The 19,737-nt window shown below is 44.9% G+C and overlaps 1 protein-coding gene across 2 annotated transcripts in view; it reads left to right on the forward strand.

The window, feature by feature from the left end:
* Window positions 1-19,737, forward strand: part of LOC115155636 (receptor tyrosine-protein kinase erbB-4-like) — a 567,818-nt gene that overhangs the window by 489,016 nt on the left and 59,065 nt on the right. For both annotated transcript variants that reach the window (XM_029702449.1, XM_029702450.1), the window contains exons 19-20: window positions 10,138-10,260; window positions 13,145-13,243. In XM_029702449.1, coding sequence (XP_029558309.1) covers window positions 10,138-10,260; window positions 13,145-13,243 — 222 coding nt within the window. The remainder of the gene's footprint in view (window positions 1-10,137; window positions 10,261-13,144; window positions 13,244-19,737) is intronic.

The raw sequence follows: 19,737 nt of genomic DNA on the forward strand, positions 1-19,737 counted from the left end.
CGTTGAGAGAACTGACAAGGTTCCTGAATGAGACCAAGGGGAAAAAAGTCAATCTTGAGGCTTTCTTCCCTGATTCAAGAAAGTTTGTACGATCAGTACAACATGCTGTGAAAAATGAGGGGCATGGTGTCTTCTCACCCAGGAAACAGTTTAGGTTGAGGAAGTGGGTCACAACAGTGCGTAAGGGTCTACCTTCGGACACTGTTTAGATGTATATTTTCTTTCTGACACTGGGGTTTTGAGCTTTGCTATTGGTCTCTTTCTCTGCTGGCTTTTCTCCCACTTCTTATGGAGACTCTTCGGGTAGGCTCACTCAATATAAATGGCGCCAGAGATGCGGGAAAGAGGAGTGTGTTGGGTGAATATGTAAAACCAAAAAAAGTACAGGTGTTGTTTCTGCAGGAGACACATAGTGATGTATTGAATGAAGTCGATTGGGGGCTCTGGTGGAAAGGGGCAAGTGTGTTGAGCCATGGGACAAATCTTAGTGCAGGAGTGGCAGTCCTTTTTGCACTGGGTCTGTCTGTAAAAATTTGCTCCTCAAAGGAGGTGTGTAGGGGTAGGCTCCTTGTTGTTAAAGCAGAAATGAACAACATGGGGTTTGTCTTTATAAATGTGTATGCGCCTAACACAGGGAGAGAAAGAGGGGTTCTATTTGGGAGTCTTAGACAGGAACTCTCACAGGTAGCGCCTGAGGAGACACTGGTGGTTGGAGGGGACTGGAACTGCACAATGGATTTTACAAAAGACAGAAATGGGGAAGAGCCTCATTCAGTGTCAGTGGGAGTGTTAAGGGATATTATTAATCAGTTTGACCTAGTGGATGTTTGGAGAACTAAACATCCGAACACAAGACAGTATACATGGGTGAAGGTTTTTGGGGCTAGGGTGAGTGCAGCCCGACTTGATCGGTTTTATATGTCTAGGAATCAGAGCAATAGGCTGTTGGGCGCTACCATTCTCCCGGTGGGGTTTTCCGATCATCACATAACCATGGCTCGGCTGTCTATTTCACCAGGGCCCCGGCAGGCATCCTATTGGAAATTCAATGTAAAGCTCTTACAAGATGCCACTTTTTGCACAGGTTTCCAGACCTTCTGGGAAAGGTGGAGGCAGCGAATAGAGGATTATGAGTCTCTGAGCCAATGGTGGGATGTGGGGAAAGTCCAAATTCGGCTTTTCTGTCAACAGTACACAGCTCTCTCATCCTCAGAGGCTAGGAGAGTTTTGGGGGAACTAGAGCGGTGTATTAGTGAGATGGAGGTACAGATGGTGGGGCAAGGCAATGTAGGCCTCCAGGCTAATTTAGCTGAATTACGCAGGGACCTGGGCAGCTTTTTCCAGGTTAAAGCAAAGGGAGCACTTGTAAGAGCTAGATTCTCCATGCTCAAGGAGATGGATGCTCCCAGCTCCTTCTTCTTTGGTTTGGAAAGACAGAGCAGTGAAGCCAAGGGTATGCATTGTCTACGGCTGTCTGATGGACGGGTGACCTCTGTGGTGGGTGAGATGCGGGGGCAGACTGTGGAGTTTTATACTGAATTGTATAGGGCAGAAGAGTGTGCTTAGGTCTTGTTCACAGGACTCCCTAAACTCTCTCTGGCACAGAGGGATGATTTGGACGTTCCTCTGTTGTGCCATGAACTGGCAGAGGCCGTAACCCAGATGTCCACCGGTCGTGCACCGGGGGTTGATGGACTCCCAGTGGAGTTTTATAAAAAATTCTGGGGAATAATTGGACAGGATTTCTTTTGCGTGTTGCGTGAATGCGTCGGGGTAGGAGAGTTGCCGATGAGCTGCCGTCGGGCGGCTCTGACTCTCCTGCCCAAAAAAGGGGACTTGTGTGAACTTAAGAACTGGAGGCCTGTGGCATTGCTCTGTGCGGACTACAAGATATTTGCCAAGGTCCTCTCTAACAGACTGAAGTCCCACTTGGACTCGATAGTACATAAGGACCAAACATATTGTGTACCGGGACGCTCAATCACGGACAACTTGTTCTTAATTAGGGACATGTTGGACTTGTCGAGAGGGTCTAATGTGAACTTCGGACTGGTCTCTTTAGATCAAGAGAAGGCTTTTGATAGAGTGGACCATGAGTATCTGTTTAATGTGATGTCTGTGTTTGGGTTTGGGAGGAGTTTTTTGACCTGTGTGAAGCTGTATGCTGGGGCGTCATGCATGGTCAAGGTGGGAGGGGGGCTCAGTAGGCCAGTCTGGGTGAGACGGGGCATTAAACAAGGATGCCCTCTATCTGGGCAGTTATACACACTAGCCATTGAGCCTTTTTTAGGACTGCTACGCAGGAGACTGCAGGGAGTGTGCTGGACAGGCATGGATGTGTTGACAGGAATAGCAGTGTCAGCATATGCAGATGATGTTTCTGTGATGGTCAGGGATGGCCAAGATATGCAGGCACTGGAGACCAGTCTGAAGGTGTACGAGGGAGCTTCTTCAGCTAAGGTAAACTGGGGCAAGAGCAAAGCTCTGTTATGCGGGGCATGGGGGGATAGGGCTCCTCCTCTGCTTCCAGGGGGTTTGCAGTGGGGTTGTGAAGGGCTTAAAGTGTTGCGGGTGTACCTGGGCTCGGAGAGGTGGGTCAGGAAGAACTGGGAGGGGCTGTCACAGGCAGTGGTGTCAAGACTGGCCAGGTGGAGGTGGCTCCTGTCCCAAGTGTCATATAGAGAGAGGGTGCTGATAATTAACAACCTGGTGGCATCTTCCCTGTGGCATAAACTGGCTGTCCTCAACCCCCCCGCCGGTCTGCTCACAGACCTGCAACGCAAGCTGGTGGACTTCTTCTGGTCGGGCCATCACTGGCTGAGGGCAGCAGTGTTGTATATGACCGTCCATGAAGGAGGACAGGGCCTGGTGGAACTGGAGAGCAGGATGGCTGCTTTCCGGCTAAAGGCGGTGCAGAGACTGCTGTACCATACTGATGTTGGCTGGAGGGAACCAGCATGCGCGCTGCTGAGGAGAGCTGGCGGATTAGGGTTGGACCGGCAGCTGTTCCTCATGAAGCTGGAGAGGCTGAGTACAGCAGGTCTCTCAGACTTTTACTCTGGGGTGCTGAGGACCTGGCAGCTGCTAAGGCACATACGAGAAGGGGGTGTGGAGCCTGGGCTGTGGGTGTGGGAGGAGCCTATCTTCAACAACCTAGCCATCCCTTTGAGATCGGTCCAGTCGGCCACCCTGCAGAGACAACTGATGGCAGGGGGTGTAAAAAGGCTGGGTGACTTGAGACTGCTGGGAGAGGAGGGGTGGAAAAGCCCGGAAGTCTTGGCACAGCAAACAGGGATAATGTCTCTTAGGCTGCTGGAGAGATTCCTGGAGGAGGTCCAGGAGGCACTGTCTGAGCCGGTAAGAGGGATGTTTGAGCAGCCAAAGGGAGAGGGGCCACCAAGTTTTCCGCCACTGCAGGTGACGGCAGAGACTAGAGACTGGCAAGGGGGTCTGGAGGACTTGTTCGATTTTAACACTCCGAGCCTGGGCGAGTTTGAAGGGGTGGTAGGTAAAGCCCTCTACAACCTCTGCGTTAAGGTGAGGAACATTAGGAGCCTAACAGGAGTAAAGGCACATCAGTGGCAGGAGATATGTGGGGCGGAGAGTATGGTGGGTTTTAGATGGAGGGGGCTCTACAAACCCCCAGCACCAAAGAGGTCAGGGGACCTCCAGTGGAGGGTTCTACATGGAGCCCTGGCCACTAACAGCTGGCTGGCACGGGTTGAACCGGGAGTTGGGCAGGAGTGTCCTTTCTGTAAAATGAAAGAAACAGTGCACCATGTGTTTTCTGTGTGCACCAGGTTAATTCCATTAATGTCTCTGTTGGAATGTCTGTGTGAGAGGTTGGGGGTGGTCTTTACTGTTGGGGTGTTCATAATGGCATACAGGTATTCAAATAAGGAGAAGGCCAAATGTGTTTTGTTGAATTTTTTGTTTGCTCAGGCGAAGTTGTCTATTTGGCTAACAAGGAGGAACAGGGTCAAAGGTGGGGGATAACAGACCCTTTACTATTGTTTAATGGGATGGTCTCTGCGCGCCTTAGGGTTGAGTTTGAGTTCTATGAAATGATAAAAAGTGTGGAGATGTTTCAGGAGATACGGTGTGTTGGGGGGGCTGTCTGTATAGCTGGGGAAAATGTTTTGAATATACGGTTGTAGGAGTGGGTATTGTTTTGAGTATTGTGATGTTGGTTTGTATCATGTGGTTGCTGGAAAGGCGAGTATGGTACATGTATGCATCACAGGATGTATTTTTGGTTTTATTTTTAGGGGGGGGGTTGGGTCTTGAGTTTTAAATGAAATGAGAATGGTTCAATAAAGAACTCTCTCTCTCTCTCTCTCTCTCTCTCTCTCTCTCTCTCTCTCTCTCTCTCTCTCTCTATTCTCCATTCTCCATCCTCTCTCCCACTACTCTCTTACCTCTCTCCCTCTCCTTTCTCCATCCTCCCTTTCCCTCCTCGCTCCCTCCTCTCCTTTGTTAATGTTTAGAATACCAGAGCTTCAACCCAGAGTCAACAAAAATATCATCAGTACTCATATTGACCTGACTCTGAACCAGGCAACACAAGCAACACAAATACAATCACACCTTATTAAAATCTCAATCATCTTGTTGCACTGCTTTTATAGAACATTATGCCACTGTACTGTACCTCGTCTAGAAACGCGAACACAACAGCCATTACTGTATTACAACATTACTTTTATTTAGAGGTAGATATGTCCTGTTGTATCTGAGTTTTACAGAGTATCTGCTCCTGACCAGCATTACAAAACACTGTCTTAGAGTACAGGCTAACATGAGAGGAACACACACACACACATGCATGCATGCATGCACGCACGCACGCACGCACGCACGCACGCACGCACGCACGCACACACACACACACACACACACACACACACACACACACACACACACACACACACACATGCACACATGCACACACGCACACAATCCTACAAGCCTATGCATAACAATGCTCCCTGCTTCCTCCTGACTCTGAACAGCAGAACTGTCTCCTGTCACTGTCTCTTTGGATAATTAGGCAGCTCATCCATCAAATGGAATAGAAAGATGTCAGCCTGCATCCAAATGGCCCCCTATTCCCTACATAGTGCACTACTTTTGAACAGGGCTTGTAGGGGAACATGTTGCCATTTGGAATGCAGCTCAGGCTGTACTCATGTCATCTGGATAACAGAAACCTTTTATTCTCTCATCATGGTTGCAACCCAAATGGCACCCTATACCCTACAAATGTAGTCCACTATACAATAAATAGGCTGCCATTTTGGATGCATCCTCAGGCTACACCCTGGTCAAAACTAGTGTACTATGTAGGGAATAGGGGACCATGACGCAGCCCAAACAGGCAGGGAGGTGGGGAGCAGAGCGCAGATCTCTCATCCCCTCAAAACATCCATCTTAATGAATATCCCAGCCTGCCTTGCTCCACTCCCTGCCAGGCGACCCCAATCAGGAAGCGTTCTGTCTGCATTTGGAACTCTTAATGAAATATCAAGAGCATTGTCTCCCCCCTCTCCCTCGTCTGATCAGAATGAATGGATAGGATAGAGAAGAGATGGGTAAGTCCCTAATGGCACCTTATTCTAGGACATAACCACTGCCAGGTCTGCATGTCTGCAAAGAGCACCAGTACTGTACATGTGATAGGAGATATATGATATTAGTTATAAAGATGACTGTGAAATAACATTAACAGGCAGCCTATCATTCAGTTTCACTGTAATTGAGTTTCAGAACACTAGCCATGTTTTAGGTTCATATTTTAGTCCCATTCAGTACTGTAGCTAGTAGCTACATACTGTGAGACGCCTGATACATACAGTTGAAGTCGGAAGTTTACATACACATTTTCCAACAAATGTTTACAGACAGATTATTTCACTTATAATTCACTGTATCACAATTCCATTGGGTCAGAAGTTTACATACACTAAGTTGACTGTGCCTTCATCTCCCGGAGATGAACGTACTTTGGTGCGAAAAGTGCAAATCAATCCCAGAAAAACAGCAAAGGACCTTGTGAAGATGCTGGAGGAAACAGGTACAAAAGTATCTATATTTGTCACGCCCTGACCTGAGAGAGCCGTATTTCTCTGTTTGGTTAGGTCAGGGTGTGACATGGGGTGGGCATTCTATGTTTTCTATTTCTTTGTGTTTAGCCGAGTATGGTTCCTAATCAGAGGCAGCTGTCTATCGTTGTCTCTGATTGGGAATCATACTTAGGCAGTCTTTTCTCCACCTATGTTTGTGGGTAATTATTGTTTCTGTGAGTGTTTTGTGTGCGCCACAGTTGCGTCATGTTTCTTTCTGTTTACCTGTTTATTGTTTTGTTCGGTTTTCTTCAAATAAAGAATTTGGAATTACCGGAACGCTGTGCTTTGGCTGATATATGACAGGGAGTTTGAAGATAGTGAACGTGACAATATTCACAGTAAAACGAGTCCTATATCGACATAACCTGAGAGGCCGCTCAGCAAGAAAGAAGCCACTTCTCCTAAACCGCCATAAAAAAGCCAGACTACGGTTTGCAACGGCACATGGGGACAAAGATCATACTTTTTGGAGAAATGTCCTCTGGTCTGATGAAACAAAAATAGAACTGTTTGACCATAATGACCATCTTTATGTTTGGAGGAAAAAGGGGGAGGCTTGCGAGCCGAAGAACACCATCCCAACCGTGAAGCACATGGGTGGCAGCATCATGTTGTGGGGGTGCTTTGCTGCAAGAGGGACTGGTGCACTTCACAAAATAGATGGCATCATGAGGGAGGAAAATGATGTGGATATATTGAAACAGCATCTCAAAACATCAGTCAGGAAGTTAAAGCTTAGTTGCAAATGGGTCTTCCAAATCGACAATGACCCCAAGCATACTTCCAAAGTAGTGGCAAAATGGCTTAAGGACAACAAAGTCAAGGTATTGGAGTGACCATCACAAAGCCCTGACCTCAATCCTATAGAAAACTTGTGGGCAGAACTGAAAAAGTGTGTGCGAGCAAGGAGGCCTACAATCCTGACCCAGTTACACCAGCTCTGTCAGGAGGAATGGTCCAAAATTCACCCAACTTATTGTGGGAAGCTTGCGGAAGGCTGCCCAAAACGTTTGACCCAATTTAAACAATTTAAAGGCAATGCTACCAAATACTAATTGAGTGTATGTAAACTTCTGACCCACTGGGAATGTGATGAAAGAAATAAAAGTTTAAATAAATCCTTCTCTCTACTATTAATCTGACATTTCACATTCTTAAAATAAAGTGGTGATCCTAACTGGCCTAAAACAGGGAATTGTTACTAGGATTAAATGTCAGGAATTTTGAAAAACGGAGTTTAAATGTATTTGCCTAAGGTGTATGTAAACTTCCGACTTTAACTGTATGTGTCCTGTTCTATTGCTAATGTTGAGGGCAGTGTAGCGCTTGCTCACTCTGAGTGCTGCCTGCAGAGAGGACAGACAGAAAGACAGACAGGCATTCACTCTATCACCGTGTAGGAGAAGAGAGTAGGGGATGGGAGGAAAGGGGAGGAGAGGAGAAGAGTGTACTCTGTGTTAACAGACAGTAGGTTCAGGTTCCATTAAAGCTCTCAACACCACATAGTGTAGTGAAAAAGCCTGGATGTACTGCACTCAAAAAAATGCTGGATTAAAGACAATCCAATTTGGGTTATTTGGTAACCCATCACTGAGTAAATATTGAACAGAACATTATTTTCACCCAGCCAGTTCGGTTGTTGGGATTACCCAAATATGGGTTAATTTATCCTTCAATTTGGTATTTTTTTACACTCATCCTGTGTTGACCTAGAAGCTGGGTCTTGTTTAATTTACCCATATCTAATTTACTGTAGTATTGTCTGGGCCACTACATGTGCCTGCTACTTGCTCAAAATACTCATCATTAAAAAATAATTGCTTGACTAGCCACCTCTAATTACCTGGCTCCATCTGCACCTTTGTTTAAAAAACTCAATATCTTGTCTTTTTTACGCCAGTTATGTATTTTCATCTACAAATACTCATACCTCCCAGACAGTTTACCTTTCAATGGATTCTTCCAGGTTCATTCTGAAATCTATCTATATATCACAAGGCACTGTGATAACCTTCACCCTCCCCACTGCCGCACCTCACATAGTCAATTCTCTATCAGATACAGAGGTACAGTACCATACTCTGGAATTGCCAAAACCTCATTTTCCCTCAATAACTTTAAGCGTAGACTGGGGGTCAGTCTGATGAACCAAACTACTCAGTAATCTCCTCCGTATAGCCCAACTCACACTCACATCCACACATGCAAAATATTGTGATGGCCTATCAGTTCATTTGTACCTTTATGATTAGTAGGTTTTGTTATCTGTTTTAATTATTTTTGTACACGTGTGTGGTATATTGTTTTTTGTGGTGTGGTTTCTATAGAAGCCCTTGGGCTACCAGCCACACCTGCACACTGTATTTTTTGTTGTTGTTGTGATAGCTATACAACAGAACATGTATGACCTTTATTCTCAAGGGTGGCTAAAAATATCTATCTGAAAGTCACACCCCTACTAAACTATGCCTCCAGTCTTCTGATCTGACCCAATGGGTCATATCTCAATAACCCACTGGGTCATATCTCAATAACCCAGCCCCAATATCCCAGCAGTTTTTAAAGAACACAACGAACCCAACAAAGTGACCCAATGCCCTGCAAACCAGCAGTTGGATCAACCAAACAACCCAGCATTTTTTAGAGTGTACCATACAGTTACAGTGCCATCAAGTGATGGTGCACTAGGCTCTTTACAAGTTGTTTCAATAATGACAAGATTGTGGCTTTTTCCACTATACCTTACATTACTGCTCTCTCACACTCTCTCCATCCTCTTCTCCCCACTGTGCTATCTTGGTTACCTGCACACACACACACACACACACACACACACACACACACACACACACACACACACACACACACACACACACACACACACACACACACACACACACACACACACACACTACCAACTTCTTTCCTATTATTTTAGTCAGTATAACCTGCCTCGATGCAACCTTAGTGCTTTGACGTCAGTTAGGGAGTAACAAGCAGGGAATGACTCTACTCGTAGAGACTACTTAGTGAATGGTAGTGTCCTTGTAGTCTTCCTCAGTTTTCAGCACCACAGATAAGAGGAGGTTGGTGGACAGCTCCCTCCCTGTCCTTGCTACCACACATTCAGCACCTCATGTAATGGACAGCTCCCTGATGTCCAGGGCGACGGATTTGTGGCGCCCTCTTCACTCTTTTCCTCCCCCCTCTCTTTCCCCCTCTCCTTCCCTCTCACCTTCCCTGCCCCTCCCTCTCTTTCCCTCTCCCTCTCCCCTTTCCTCTATCCTTCTTTTCTTCCTTCCCCCTCTCCTTCCCCACTCTGCTTCACTTTCTCTTTCCATACCCCCCTCATTCCCCACTCCCCCTCTCCTTAGCTCTAATGCGATACTGATTTAGAATTCCATTTAAATGAAGAACAGCTATTGTTTTTTAATCAGACAGCAGTGATGAGCCGGGGGGCATGGCCACAGCTGAGAGAAGGGAGCTGATTTACTCGTTCTCTCTCTCCCTTCTCTCTCTCTTTCTCTCTCTCTCCATTTCCCTCTCTCCCTCCCGCTCTCTTTCTTCCCTCCCTCCCCTGTCTCTTTCTCTCTCTGCGCTCTGTCCCTCACTCTCTTTCTCTTTCTCTCCCCTATCTATCTTTTTCTTTCTTTCTCCCTTTATCTCTCACCCCTCCTTCCCGCTATTATCCTCTCTCTTTCACCATCTCCTCCCTCTCTCACTCTCTCTCTCTGTCCCCTCCTCTCTCTCTCCTCCGTCCTCTCTCTGCCTCTACTTGATTCTTCTCCACTTGAAAGATAATGAAACAACTACTCTTTCATACAATTTCTGTAAAAGTTTAAAGAGTGCCATGCCCATGGGAGATGTGACTGGTTGGTTGCTTAATTGCTTGATGGATAGATTGGTTAATTGACTGGTTGATGGAGTGAGGAACTAACATATTGCCGATTGATTGATCGATTAATTGACTGACTAATTTACTGATGAGTTGATTGATTGTGTCTCCCTACAGCTGGTGGAGCCACTAACACCTAGTGGTACAGCCCCTAACCAGGCCCAGCTCCGCATTCTCAAAGAGACTGAACTCAAGAGGGTCAAGATACTGGGCTCGGGGGCCTTCGGGACCGTCTACAAGGTATCACCTTATCACATACACTCACATACCACAATCACTTGTTTTGCTCATTTGAAATTAGGAGGTGTTTAAAGGTGGAAGGACAGAGAGCGGAGGGAGAGGGAGAGAGGACGGAGGGAGAAATGGACAGAGAGATGAGGGAGAGAGAGAGAGACCGACAGACAGACAGAGAGATGTTTACTTGCTTTGGCAATGTAAACATATGTTTCCCATGCCAATAAAGCCCTTTAAATTGAATTGAGAGAGAGAGAGAATCCCATAGGCACATAGTAAGGATCACATGCACATCCAGGTCAGGTCTGCTGTTACGCAAGAGCAAGCCCTGTACTATGTCTCACAGTGTAGAGGTCTGAACTATGTCTCAGAGTGTAGAGGTCTGAACTATGTCTCACAGTGTAGAGGTCTAAACTATGTAGCACAGTGTAGAGGTCTGAACTATGTCTCACAGTGTAGAGGTCTGAACTATGTCTCACAGTGTAGAGGTCTGAACTATGTCTCACAGTGTAGAGGTCTGAACTATGTCTCACAGTGTAGAGGTCTGAACTAAGTCTCACAGTGTAGAGGTCTGAACTATGTCTCACAGTGTAGAGGTCTAAACTATGTAGCACAGTGTAGAGGTCTGAACTATGTCTCACAGTGTAGAGGTCTGAACTATGTCTCACAGTGTAGAGGTCTGAACTATGTCTCACAGTGTAGAGGTCTGAACTATGTCTCACAGTGTAGAGGTCTGAACTATGTCTCACAGTGTAGAGGTCTGAACTATGTAGCACAGTGTAGAGGTCTGAACTATGTCTCACAGTGTAGAGGTATGAACTATGTCTCACAGTGTAGAGGTCTGAACTATGTCTCACAGTGTAGAGGTCTGAACTATGTCTCACAGTGTAGAGGTCTGAACTATGTCTCACAGTGTAGAGGTCTGAACTATGTCTCACAGTGTAGAGGTCTGAACTATGTCTCACAGTGTAGAGGTTTGAACTATGTCTCACATTGTAGAGGTCTAAAATATGTCTCACAGTGTAGCGGTCTGAACTATGTCTCACAGTGTAGAGGTCTGAACTATGTCTCACAGTGTAGAGGTCTGAACTATGTCTCACAGTGTAGAGGTCTGAACTATGTCTCACAGTTTAGAGGTCTAAACGATGTAGCACAGTGTAGAGGTCTGAACTATGTCTCACAGTGTAGAGGTCTGAACTATGTCTCACAGTGTAGAGGTCTGAACTATGTCTCACAGTGTAGAGGTCTGAACTATGTCTCATAGTGTAGAGGTCTGAACTAAGTCTCACAGTGTAGAGGTCTGAACTAAGTCTCACAGTGTAGAGGTCTGACCTATGTCTCACAGTGTAGAGGTCTAAACTATGTAGCACAGTGTAGAGGTCTGAACTATGTCTCACAGTGTAGAGGTCTGAACTATGTCTCACAGTGTAGCGGTCTGAACTATGTCTCACAGTGTAGAGGTCTAAACTATGTAGCACAGTGTAGAGGTCTGAACTATGTTTCACAGTGTAGAGGCCTGAACTATGTCTCACAGTGTAGAGGTCTGAACTGTCTCACGGTGTAGAGGTCTGAACTAAGTCTCACAGTGTAGAGGTCTGAACTTTGTCTCACAGTGTAGAGGTCTAAACTATGTAGCACAGTGTAGAGGTCTGAACTATGTCTCACAGTGTAGAGGTCTGAACTATGTCTCACAGTGTAGAGGTCTGAACTATGTCTCACAGTGTAGAGGTCTGAACTATGTCTCACAGTGTAGAGGTCTGAACTATGTAGCACAGTGTAGAGGTCTGAACTATGTCTCACAGTGTAGAGGTCTGAACTATGTCTCACAGTGTAGAGGTTTGAACTATGTCTCACATTGTAGAGGTCTAAAATATGTCTCACAGTGTAGCGGTCTGAACTATGTCTCACAGTGTAGAGGTCTGAACTATGTCTCACAGTGTAGAGGTCTGAACTATGTCTCACAGTGTAGAGGTCTGAACTATGTCTCACAGTGTAGAGGTCTGAACTATGTCTCACAGTTTAGAGGTCTAAACGATGTAGCACAGTGTAGAGGTCTGAACTATGTCTCACAGTGTAGAGGTCTGAACTATGTCTCACAGTGTAGAGGTCTGAACTATGTCTCACAGTGTAGAGGTCTGAACTATGTCTCATAGTGTAGAGGTCTGAACTAAGTCTCACAGTGTAGAGGTCTGAACTAAGTCTCACAGTGTAGAGGTCTGACCTATGTCTCACAGTGTAGAGGTCTAAACTATGTAGCACAGTGTAGCGGTCTGAACTATGTCTCACAGTGTAGAGGTCTGAACTATGTCTCACAGTGTAGAGGTCTGAACTTTGTCTCACAGTGTAGAGGTCTAAACTATGTAGCACAGTGTAGAGGTCTGAACTATGTTTCACAGTGTAGAGGCCTGAACTATGTCTCACAGTGTAGAGGTCTGAACTGTCTCACAGTGTAGAGGTCTGAACTAAGTCTCACAGTGTAGAGGTCTGAACTTTGTCTCACAGTGTAGAGGTCTAAACTATGTAGCACAGTGTAGAGGTCTGAACTATGTCTCACAGTGTAGAGGTCTGAACTATGTCTCACAGTGTAGAGGTCTGAACTATGTCTCACAGTGTAGAGGTCTGAACTATGTCTCACAGTGTAGAGGTCTGAACTATGTCTAGAGAAAACAGTGTCCGACTGTGTGATTCAGCTGCAGTCTAACTCAGCTCTCCTCACCCTTTTTTTAAACACATTTTTCCTTTTCCCTCCGTCTAACTCACCTCTCCTGCCCTCCTCCACCTCCCTCTTTCCTCTTCTGTCATCCCTTCTAACTCACTCCTCCTTTCTTCACCCTCTTCTACCCCTCTAACTTACCTTCCCTCTCCCCCCTCATCTCTTCTCCCTCTTCAGGGTATCTGGGTCCCGGAAGGCGAGACTGTGAAGATCCCAGTGGCCATCAAGATCCTGAACGAGGCAACGGGACCGAAGGCCAACGTGGAGTTCATGGACGTGAGTGTTTTACTGGCTCCGTAGAGACCCCATACAGTGCCTTCAGAAAGTATTCAGACCCCTTGACTTTTTCACATTTTATTAGGTTACAGCCTTATTCTAAAATGGATTTAAAAAAAATCAAATGATCAATCTACACACAATACACTATAATTGCACATTTATTGAAAATAGACCCTTTACTCAGTACTTTGTTGAAGCACCTGTGGCAGCGATTACAGCCTCGGTCCAAGCTTTGATGCGTCTGTACTGACCTCGCTTTCATGATGATAGCGGGGTGAACAGGCCGTAGCTCGGGTGGTTTATGTCTTTTATGATCTTTTTGGCCTTCCTGTGACATCGGGTGCTGTAGGTGTCCTGGAAGGCAGGCAGTTTGTCCCCGGTGATGCACTGGGCAGACCGCACCACCCTATGGAGAGCCCTGCGGTTGCGGGCGGTGCGGTTGCCGTATCAGGCGGTGATACAGCCCGACAGGATGCTCTCAATGGTGCATGTGTAAAAGTTTGTGAGGGTCTTATGGGCCAAGACAAGTTTCTTCAGCCTCCTGAGGTTGAAGAGGCGCTGTTGTGCCTTTTTCATCACAGTGTCTGTGTGGGTGGACCATTTCAGATTGACAGGGATGTGTACGCCGAAGAACTTGGAAGCTTTTCACCTTCTCTACTGTGGTCCAGTGCTCCCTCTGTTGTCTTGTTGACGTTGAGGGAGAGGTTATTTTCCTGGCACCACTCCACCAGGACCCTCAGCTCCTCCCTGTAGGCTACTACTGTTGTGTCATCTGCAAACTTGATGATTGAGTTGGAAGTGTGCATGGCCACACAGTCATGGGTGAACCGGGAGTACTGGAGGGGGCTGAGCACAGACCCTTGTGAGGCCCCTGTGTTCAGGATCAGTGTAGTGGAGGTGTTGTTTCCCACCTTCACCACCTGGTGACGGCCCATCAGGAAGTCCAGGACTCAGTTGCACAGGGTGGGGTTCAGACCCAGGGCCCCAAGCTTAATGATGATCTTGGAGGATACTATGGTGTTGAATGCTGAGCTATGGTTAATTAACAACATTCTTACATAGGTATTCCTCTTGTCCAAATGGGATAGGGCAGTGTGCAGTGTGATGGTGATTGCATCATCTGTGGCTCTATTGGGGCGGTAAGCAAATTGAAGTGGGTCTAGGGTGTCAGGTAAGTGTATGGGATATGATCCTTAACTAGCCTCTCAAAGCACTTCATGATGACAGATGTGAGTGCTATGGGGCGATAGTCATTTATTTCAGTTAACTTTGCTTTCTTGGGTACATCTTGAAGCAAGTGTGGACAGCAGACTGGGATGGGGAGATATTGAATATTGTCATAAACATCCCAGCCAGCACGTGCTCTGAGGACACGGCTAGGGATGCCGTCTGCATCGGCAGACTTGCTAGGATTAACACGCTTAAACGAGTTACTCACGTCAGCCACGGAGAACGAGAGCCCACAGTCTTCAGGAGCGGGCCACGTTGGTGGCACTGTGTTATCCTCAAAGCGGGCAAAGGTGTTTAGCTTGTCTGTGAGAAAGATGTGGCTGGTTTTCCCTTTATAATCCGTGATTGTCTGGAGTACCTGCCACATATGTCTCATGTCTGAGCCATTGAATTGTGACTCCACTTTGTCTCTGTAATGAAGTTTTACTTGTTTGATTGACTTATGGAGGGCATAACTGCACTGTTTACATTCAATCATATTCCCTGTCACCTTGTCGTGGTTAAATGTGGTGGTTCACGCTATCATTTTTGTGTGAATGCTGCCATCTTTACACAGTTTTTGGTTTGGGTAGGTTTTAATAGTCACAGTGGGAACAACATTCCCTATACACTTACTGATGAAACAAAAAAATACTGCAAAGTTGCTAAGGAGCTAGAAGCAGAGCTGCCATTTCTGTCTGCGCCATCTTACTGTTTCACAGTAAACAAATTAAGAAATACATTTCAGCATGCTTAACCTCTCTAGGGGGTGTGGGACGCTACCATCCCACCTGGCCAACATCCAGTGAAATTGCAGAGCGCCAAATTCAAAAACAGAAATACTCATTATAAAAAATCACTAAACATACAAGTGTGATACACCGGTTTAAAGAATAACTTCTTGTTAATCCAACCACAGTGTCAGATTTCAAAAAGACTTTACGGCGAAAGCAAAGCATGCGATTATCTGAGAACAGCGCCCAGCAGACAAATCATTACAAACAGTAACCAGCCAAGTAGAGGAGTAACAAAAGTCAGAAATACCGATAGAATTAATCCCTTACTTTTGATGATCTTCATATGGTTACACTCACAAGACTCCCAGTTACCCAATAAATGTTAGTTTTGTTCGATAAAGTCCCTCTTTATATCCAAAAACCTCAGTTTTGTTAGCGTGTTTTGTTCAGTAATCCACTGTCTCAAACAACATCCGGTGAAATGCAGAGCGTGAAACTCAATAAAACAGAAATTCTCATAATAAACATACATAAATGATACAAGTGTTATACATCAGCTTAAAGATAAACTTCTTGTTAATCCAACCGCTGTGTCAGATTTCAAAAAGGCTTTACGGCGAAAGCAAACCATGTGATTATCTGAGAACATCGCCCAGCAGACAATCATTACAAACAGAAACCAGCCAAGTAGAGGAGTAACAAAAGTCCGAAATAGCGATAAAATGTATCACTTACGTTTGATGATCTTCGTATGTTTGCACTCCCAAGACTCCATGTTACAAAATAAATGTTTGTTTTGTTCGATAAAGTCCCTCTTTATATTCAAAAACCTCCGTTTTGTTGGTGCGTTTTGTTCAGTAATCCATTGGAACAAAGCGCGGTCACAACAGACAGATGAAAAATTTAAAAAGTACCATAAAAGTTCGTAGAAACATGTCAAACGATGTTTAGAATCAATCCTCGGGTTGTTTTTGTCATAAATAATCGATCATATTTCAACCGGACAATAGCTTCGTCATTAGAAAAGGAAAAACAAGAAAGGCACGCTCCCGGTCACGCGCAGGACTCAAGTCTGCAAATATCCACTGTCCTCTCATTGAAAGTGGTGTTTCTCCCTCATTTTTCAGAGTAAAAGCCTGAAACAATGCCTAAAGACTGGCCACATGTAGTGGAAGCCATAGGGATTGTGAACTGGGTCATAAGTCTTTGTATGGTGGATAGGCTTTCAATGGAAAAACAGGCATTTCAAAATAATAGCACTTCCTGGATGGATTTTCCTCAGGTTTTTGCGTGCCATATCAGTTCTGTTGTACCCACATACATTAATTTAACAGTTTTGGAAACTTTGGACTGTTTTCTATCCAAATCTACCAATTATATGCATATCCTAGCTTCTGGGCCTGAGTAGCAGGAAGTTTACTTTGGGCACGCTTTTCATCCAAACTTCCGAATGCTGCCCCCTACCCTAGTGAAGTTAAAGGGAAGGGCACGCAACATGTATGGCACTTACACAAATGACTGATGATTGGCTGAAAGAAATGCATAATAAGAAGCTTGTGGGAGCTGTTTTGTTACACTTCAGTGCAGCTTTTTACATTATCGATCATAATCTGCTGCTGGAAAAATGTATTTGTTATGACGTTACATCCCCTGCTATATCGTGGATTGAGAGTTACCTGTCTAACAGAACACAGAGGCTGTTCTTTAATGGAAGCTCTCCAACATAATCCAGGTAGAGTTGGGCATTCCCCAAGGCAGTTTTCTAGGCCCCTTACTTTTTTTCAATTTTTACTAATGACCTGCCACTGGCTCTGAGTAAAGCCTGTGTGTCTATGCATGCTGATGACTCAACATTATGTATGTCAGCTACCACAGCAAGTGAAACCACTGCAACACTTAACAAAGAGCTGGAGTCAGTTTTAGAATGGGTGGCAAGTAATAAGCTAGTACTAAATATTAAAACAATGTAAAGCATTGTATTTGGGACAAACCATTGAACCTCATCTTGTAATGAATATTGTGGAAATTGAGAAATTTGAGGAAACTAAACCGCTTGGTGTAACCCTGGATTGTAAACTGGTCAAAACATATTTATAATAATATGCTGCTCTGCTCAAAGTAGAGGAGAGATTGAATGCATCACTACTTGTCTTTGTGAGAGGTATGGACATGTTGAAAGCACCGAGCTGTCTGTTCAAACAACACCTCAGACACCAATGCATAGCCCACAAGACATGACACCTGGTCCAGAACAGACTATGGGAAACACACAGTACAACACAGAGACTACATGACTACATGGAACTCTATTCCATATCAAGTCATTCATGCAAGCAGTAAAATCAGATTTAAAAAAAACAGATAAAACTACACCTTATGGAACACCGTGGACTGTGAAGAGACACACAAACACACACATACAGGCAAACACACATATGCACACAGATGCTGGCATATGTACTCTACACACACGTACATTGTAATATTGTTTCATGGTGGTATTATACATTTTGTGTTGTATATACAGTGCATTCGGAAAGTATTCAGACCCCTTGACTTTTTCCACATTTTGTTGTTACAGCCTTATTCTAAAATGTATTAAATCCTTTTTTTTCCCTCATCAATCTACACACAATACTCCATAATGACAAAGCAAAAACAGCTTTTTTGTGGGGGGGGGGCAAATGTATAAAATAAAATAAGCTGAAATATCACATTTACATAAGTATTCAGACCCTTTACTCAGTACTTTATTGAAGCACCTTTGGCAATGATTACAGCCTCGAGTCTTCTTGGCTATGACGCTACAAGCTTGGCACACCTGTATTTGGGGAATTTCTCCCAATCTTCTCTGCAGATCTTCTCAAGCTCTGTCAGGTAGAATGGGGAGCGTCGCTGCACAGCTATTTTCAGGTCTCTCCAGAGATGTTCAATCGGGTTCAAGTCCGGGCTCTGGCTGGGCCACTCAAGGACATTTAGAGACTTGTCCCAAAGCCACTCCTTCATTGTCTTGTCTGTGTGCTTAGGGTCATTGTTCTGTTGGAAGGTGAACCTTCGGCCCAGTCTGAGGGCCTGAGCGCTCTGGTGCAGGTTTTCATCAAGGATATCTCTGTACTTTGCTGTTTTTGCTGTGATATGCACTGTCAACTGTGGGACCTTATATGTCCAATCAATTGAATTTACCATAGGTGGACTCCAATCAAGTTGTAGATGAAGGATGATGGTAGGCCTTCATTGTAAATAAGAATTAGTTCTTAACTGACTTGCCTAGTTAAATAAAGGTTAAATAAAAAATAATTAAAGAAAGTAATCAATGGAAAGGATGTACCTGAGCTCAATTTCGAGGCTCATATCAAAGTGTCTGAATACCTATGTAAATAAAGTATTTCTGTTTTTATTTATAATATATTTGCACAAACCTGTTTTTGCTTTGTCATTATGGGGTATTGTGTGTAGATTGATGTGGACATTCTTTGTATTTAATCCATTTTAGAATAAGTCTGTATAGTAACAAAATGTGGAAAAAGTCAAGCGGTCTGAATACTTATCGAATGCACTGTATATAGTGGTGTAATGATATAGTATATAGTGATGTACGGTTTTATTTTTTATTTTTTTAAATGGTATGATGGGCCTTAATGTGTTTGGACTCCAGGAAGAGTAGCTGCTGCTTTGGCAGGAACTAATGGGGATCCTGATAAATACTAAATACAGTACACATAGGAGTGTGGCTGACAAATACGATTCCCCATCTATTCATAAAACATTAATCACAAATGTTTTCAAAAGGAAAAATGTTAAAAGTAAAATGATGTTATCTACTAGGTTGGTAATGCAACGTCGGTGATATCCCCCCCCCATTTACACTGGTGTTTTTATCTGTCCGTCGGTCTGACACTGTGTTTGTATTACAGCATGTTTGTATTTACATTTTTATCAATCTTGCTTTGATGTGTGTGTACACATGTGCGTGTATGTACGTTGTGTGTGTGTGTGTGTGTGTGTGTGTGTGTGTGTGTGTGTGTGTGTGTGTGTGTGTGTGTGTGTGTGTGTGTGTGCAGTACGTAGCGCATGTCTTTGCGGGCGGTCTTAAGTGACGGCCCTAGGAGGAGGCAGGCTGGGCATTCCCCACAGTGTTTCAGCAGCTGAGCACCACCCTAATGAACCCTTCTCCCCTCGCTTCCTCCCTCGTCTGTTTCTCTCCTCTTCTCTCCTCCTCTCATCTACTCTCTTCTCCCCTCCTCTCTTCCATTCTTCCCGTGAGGAGACAATGGTGCTCAGCAGAGCTGGTTTCAAATACTATTTGAAATCTTTCAATCTTTTACTTGCTTTACCCTGCCTGGAGTGTACTATTCTATTGGGTAAATTGCAACAGGCCAGCGCAATTAGGCACATTATTTGAAATGATTTTAAATAGTAGATGAAACCAGGTCTTGCCCTGAGTCTCTCTCCTGCCGGGGTGGTGGGAAAGCCACCTCTCAGCTGGAGGACAGCATGGGGGAGGAGGGGGTAAGGAGGGGGGAGGAAGACCTTCACATTTAATTG

The sequence above is a fragment of the Salmo trutta genome, chromosome 20, assembly GCF_901001165.1.
Source record: "Salmo trutta chromosome 20, fSalTru1.1, whole genome shotgun sequence".
Lineage (NCBI taxonomy): Eukaryota > Metazoa > Chordata > Actinopteri > Salmoniformes > Salmonidae > Salmo > Salmo trutta.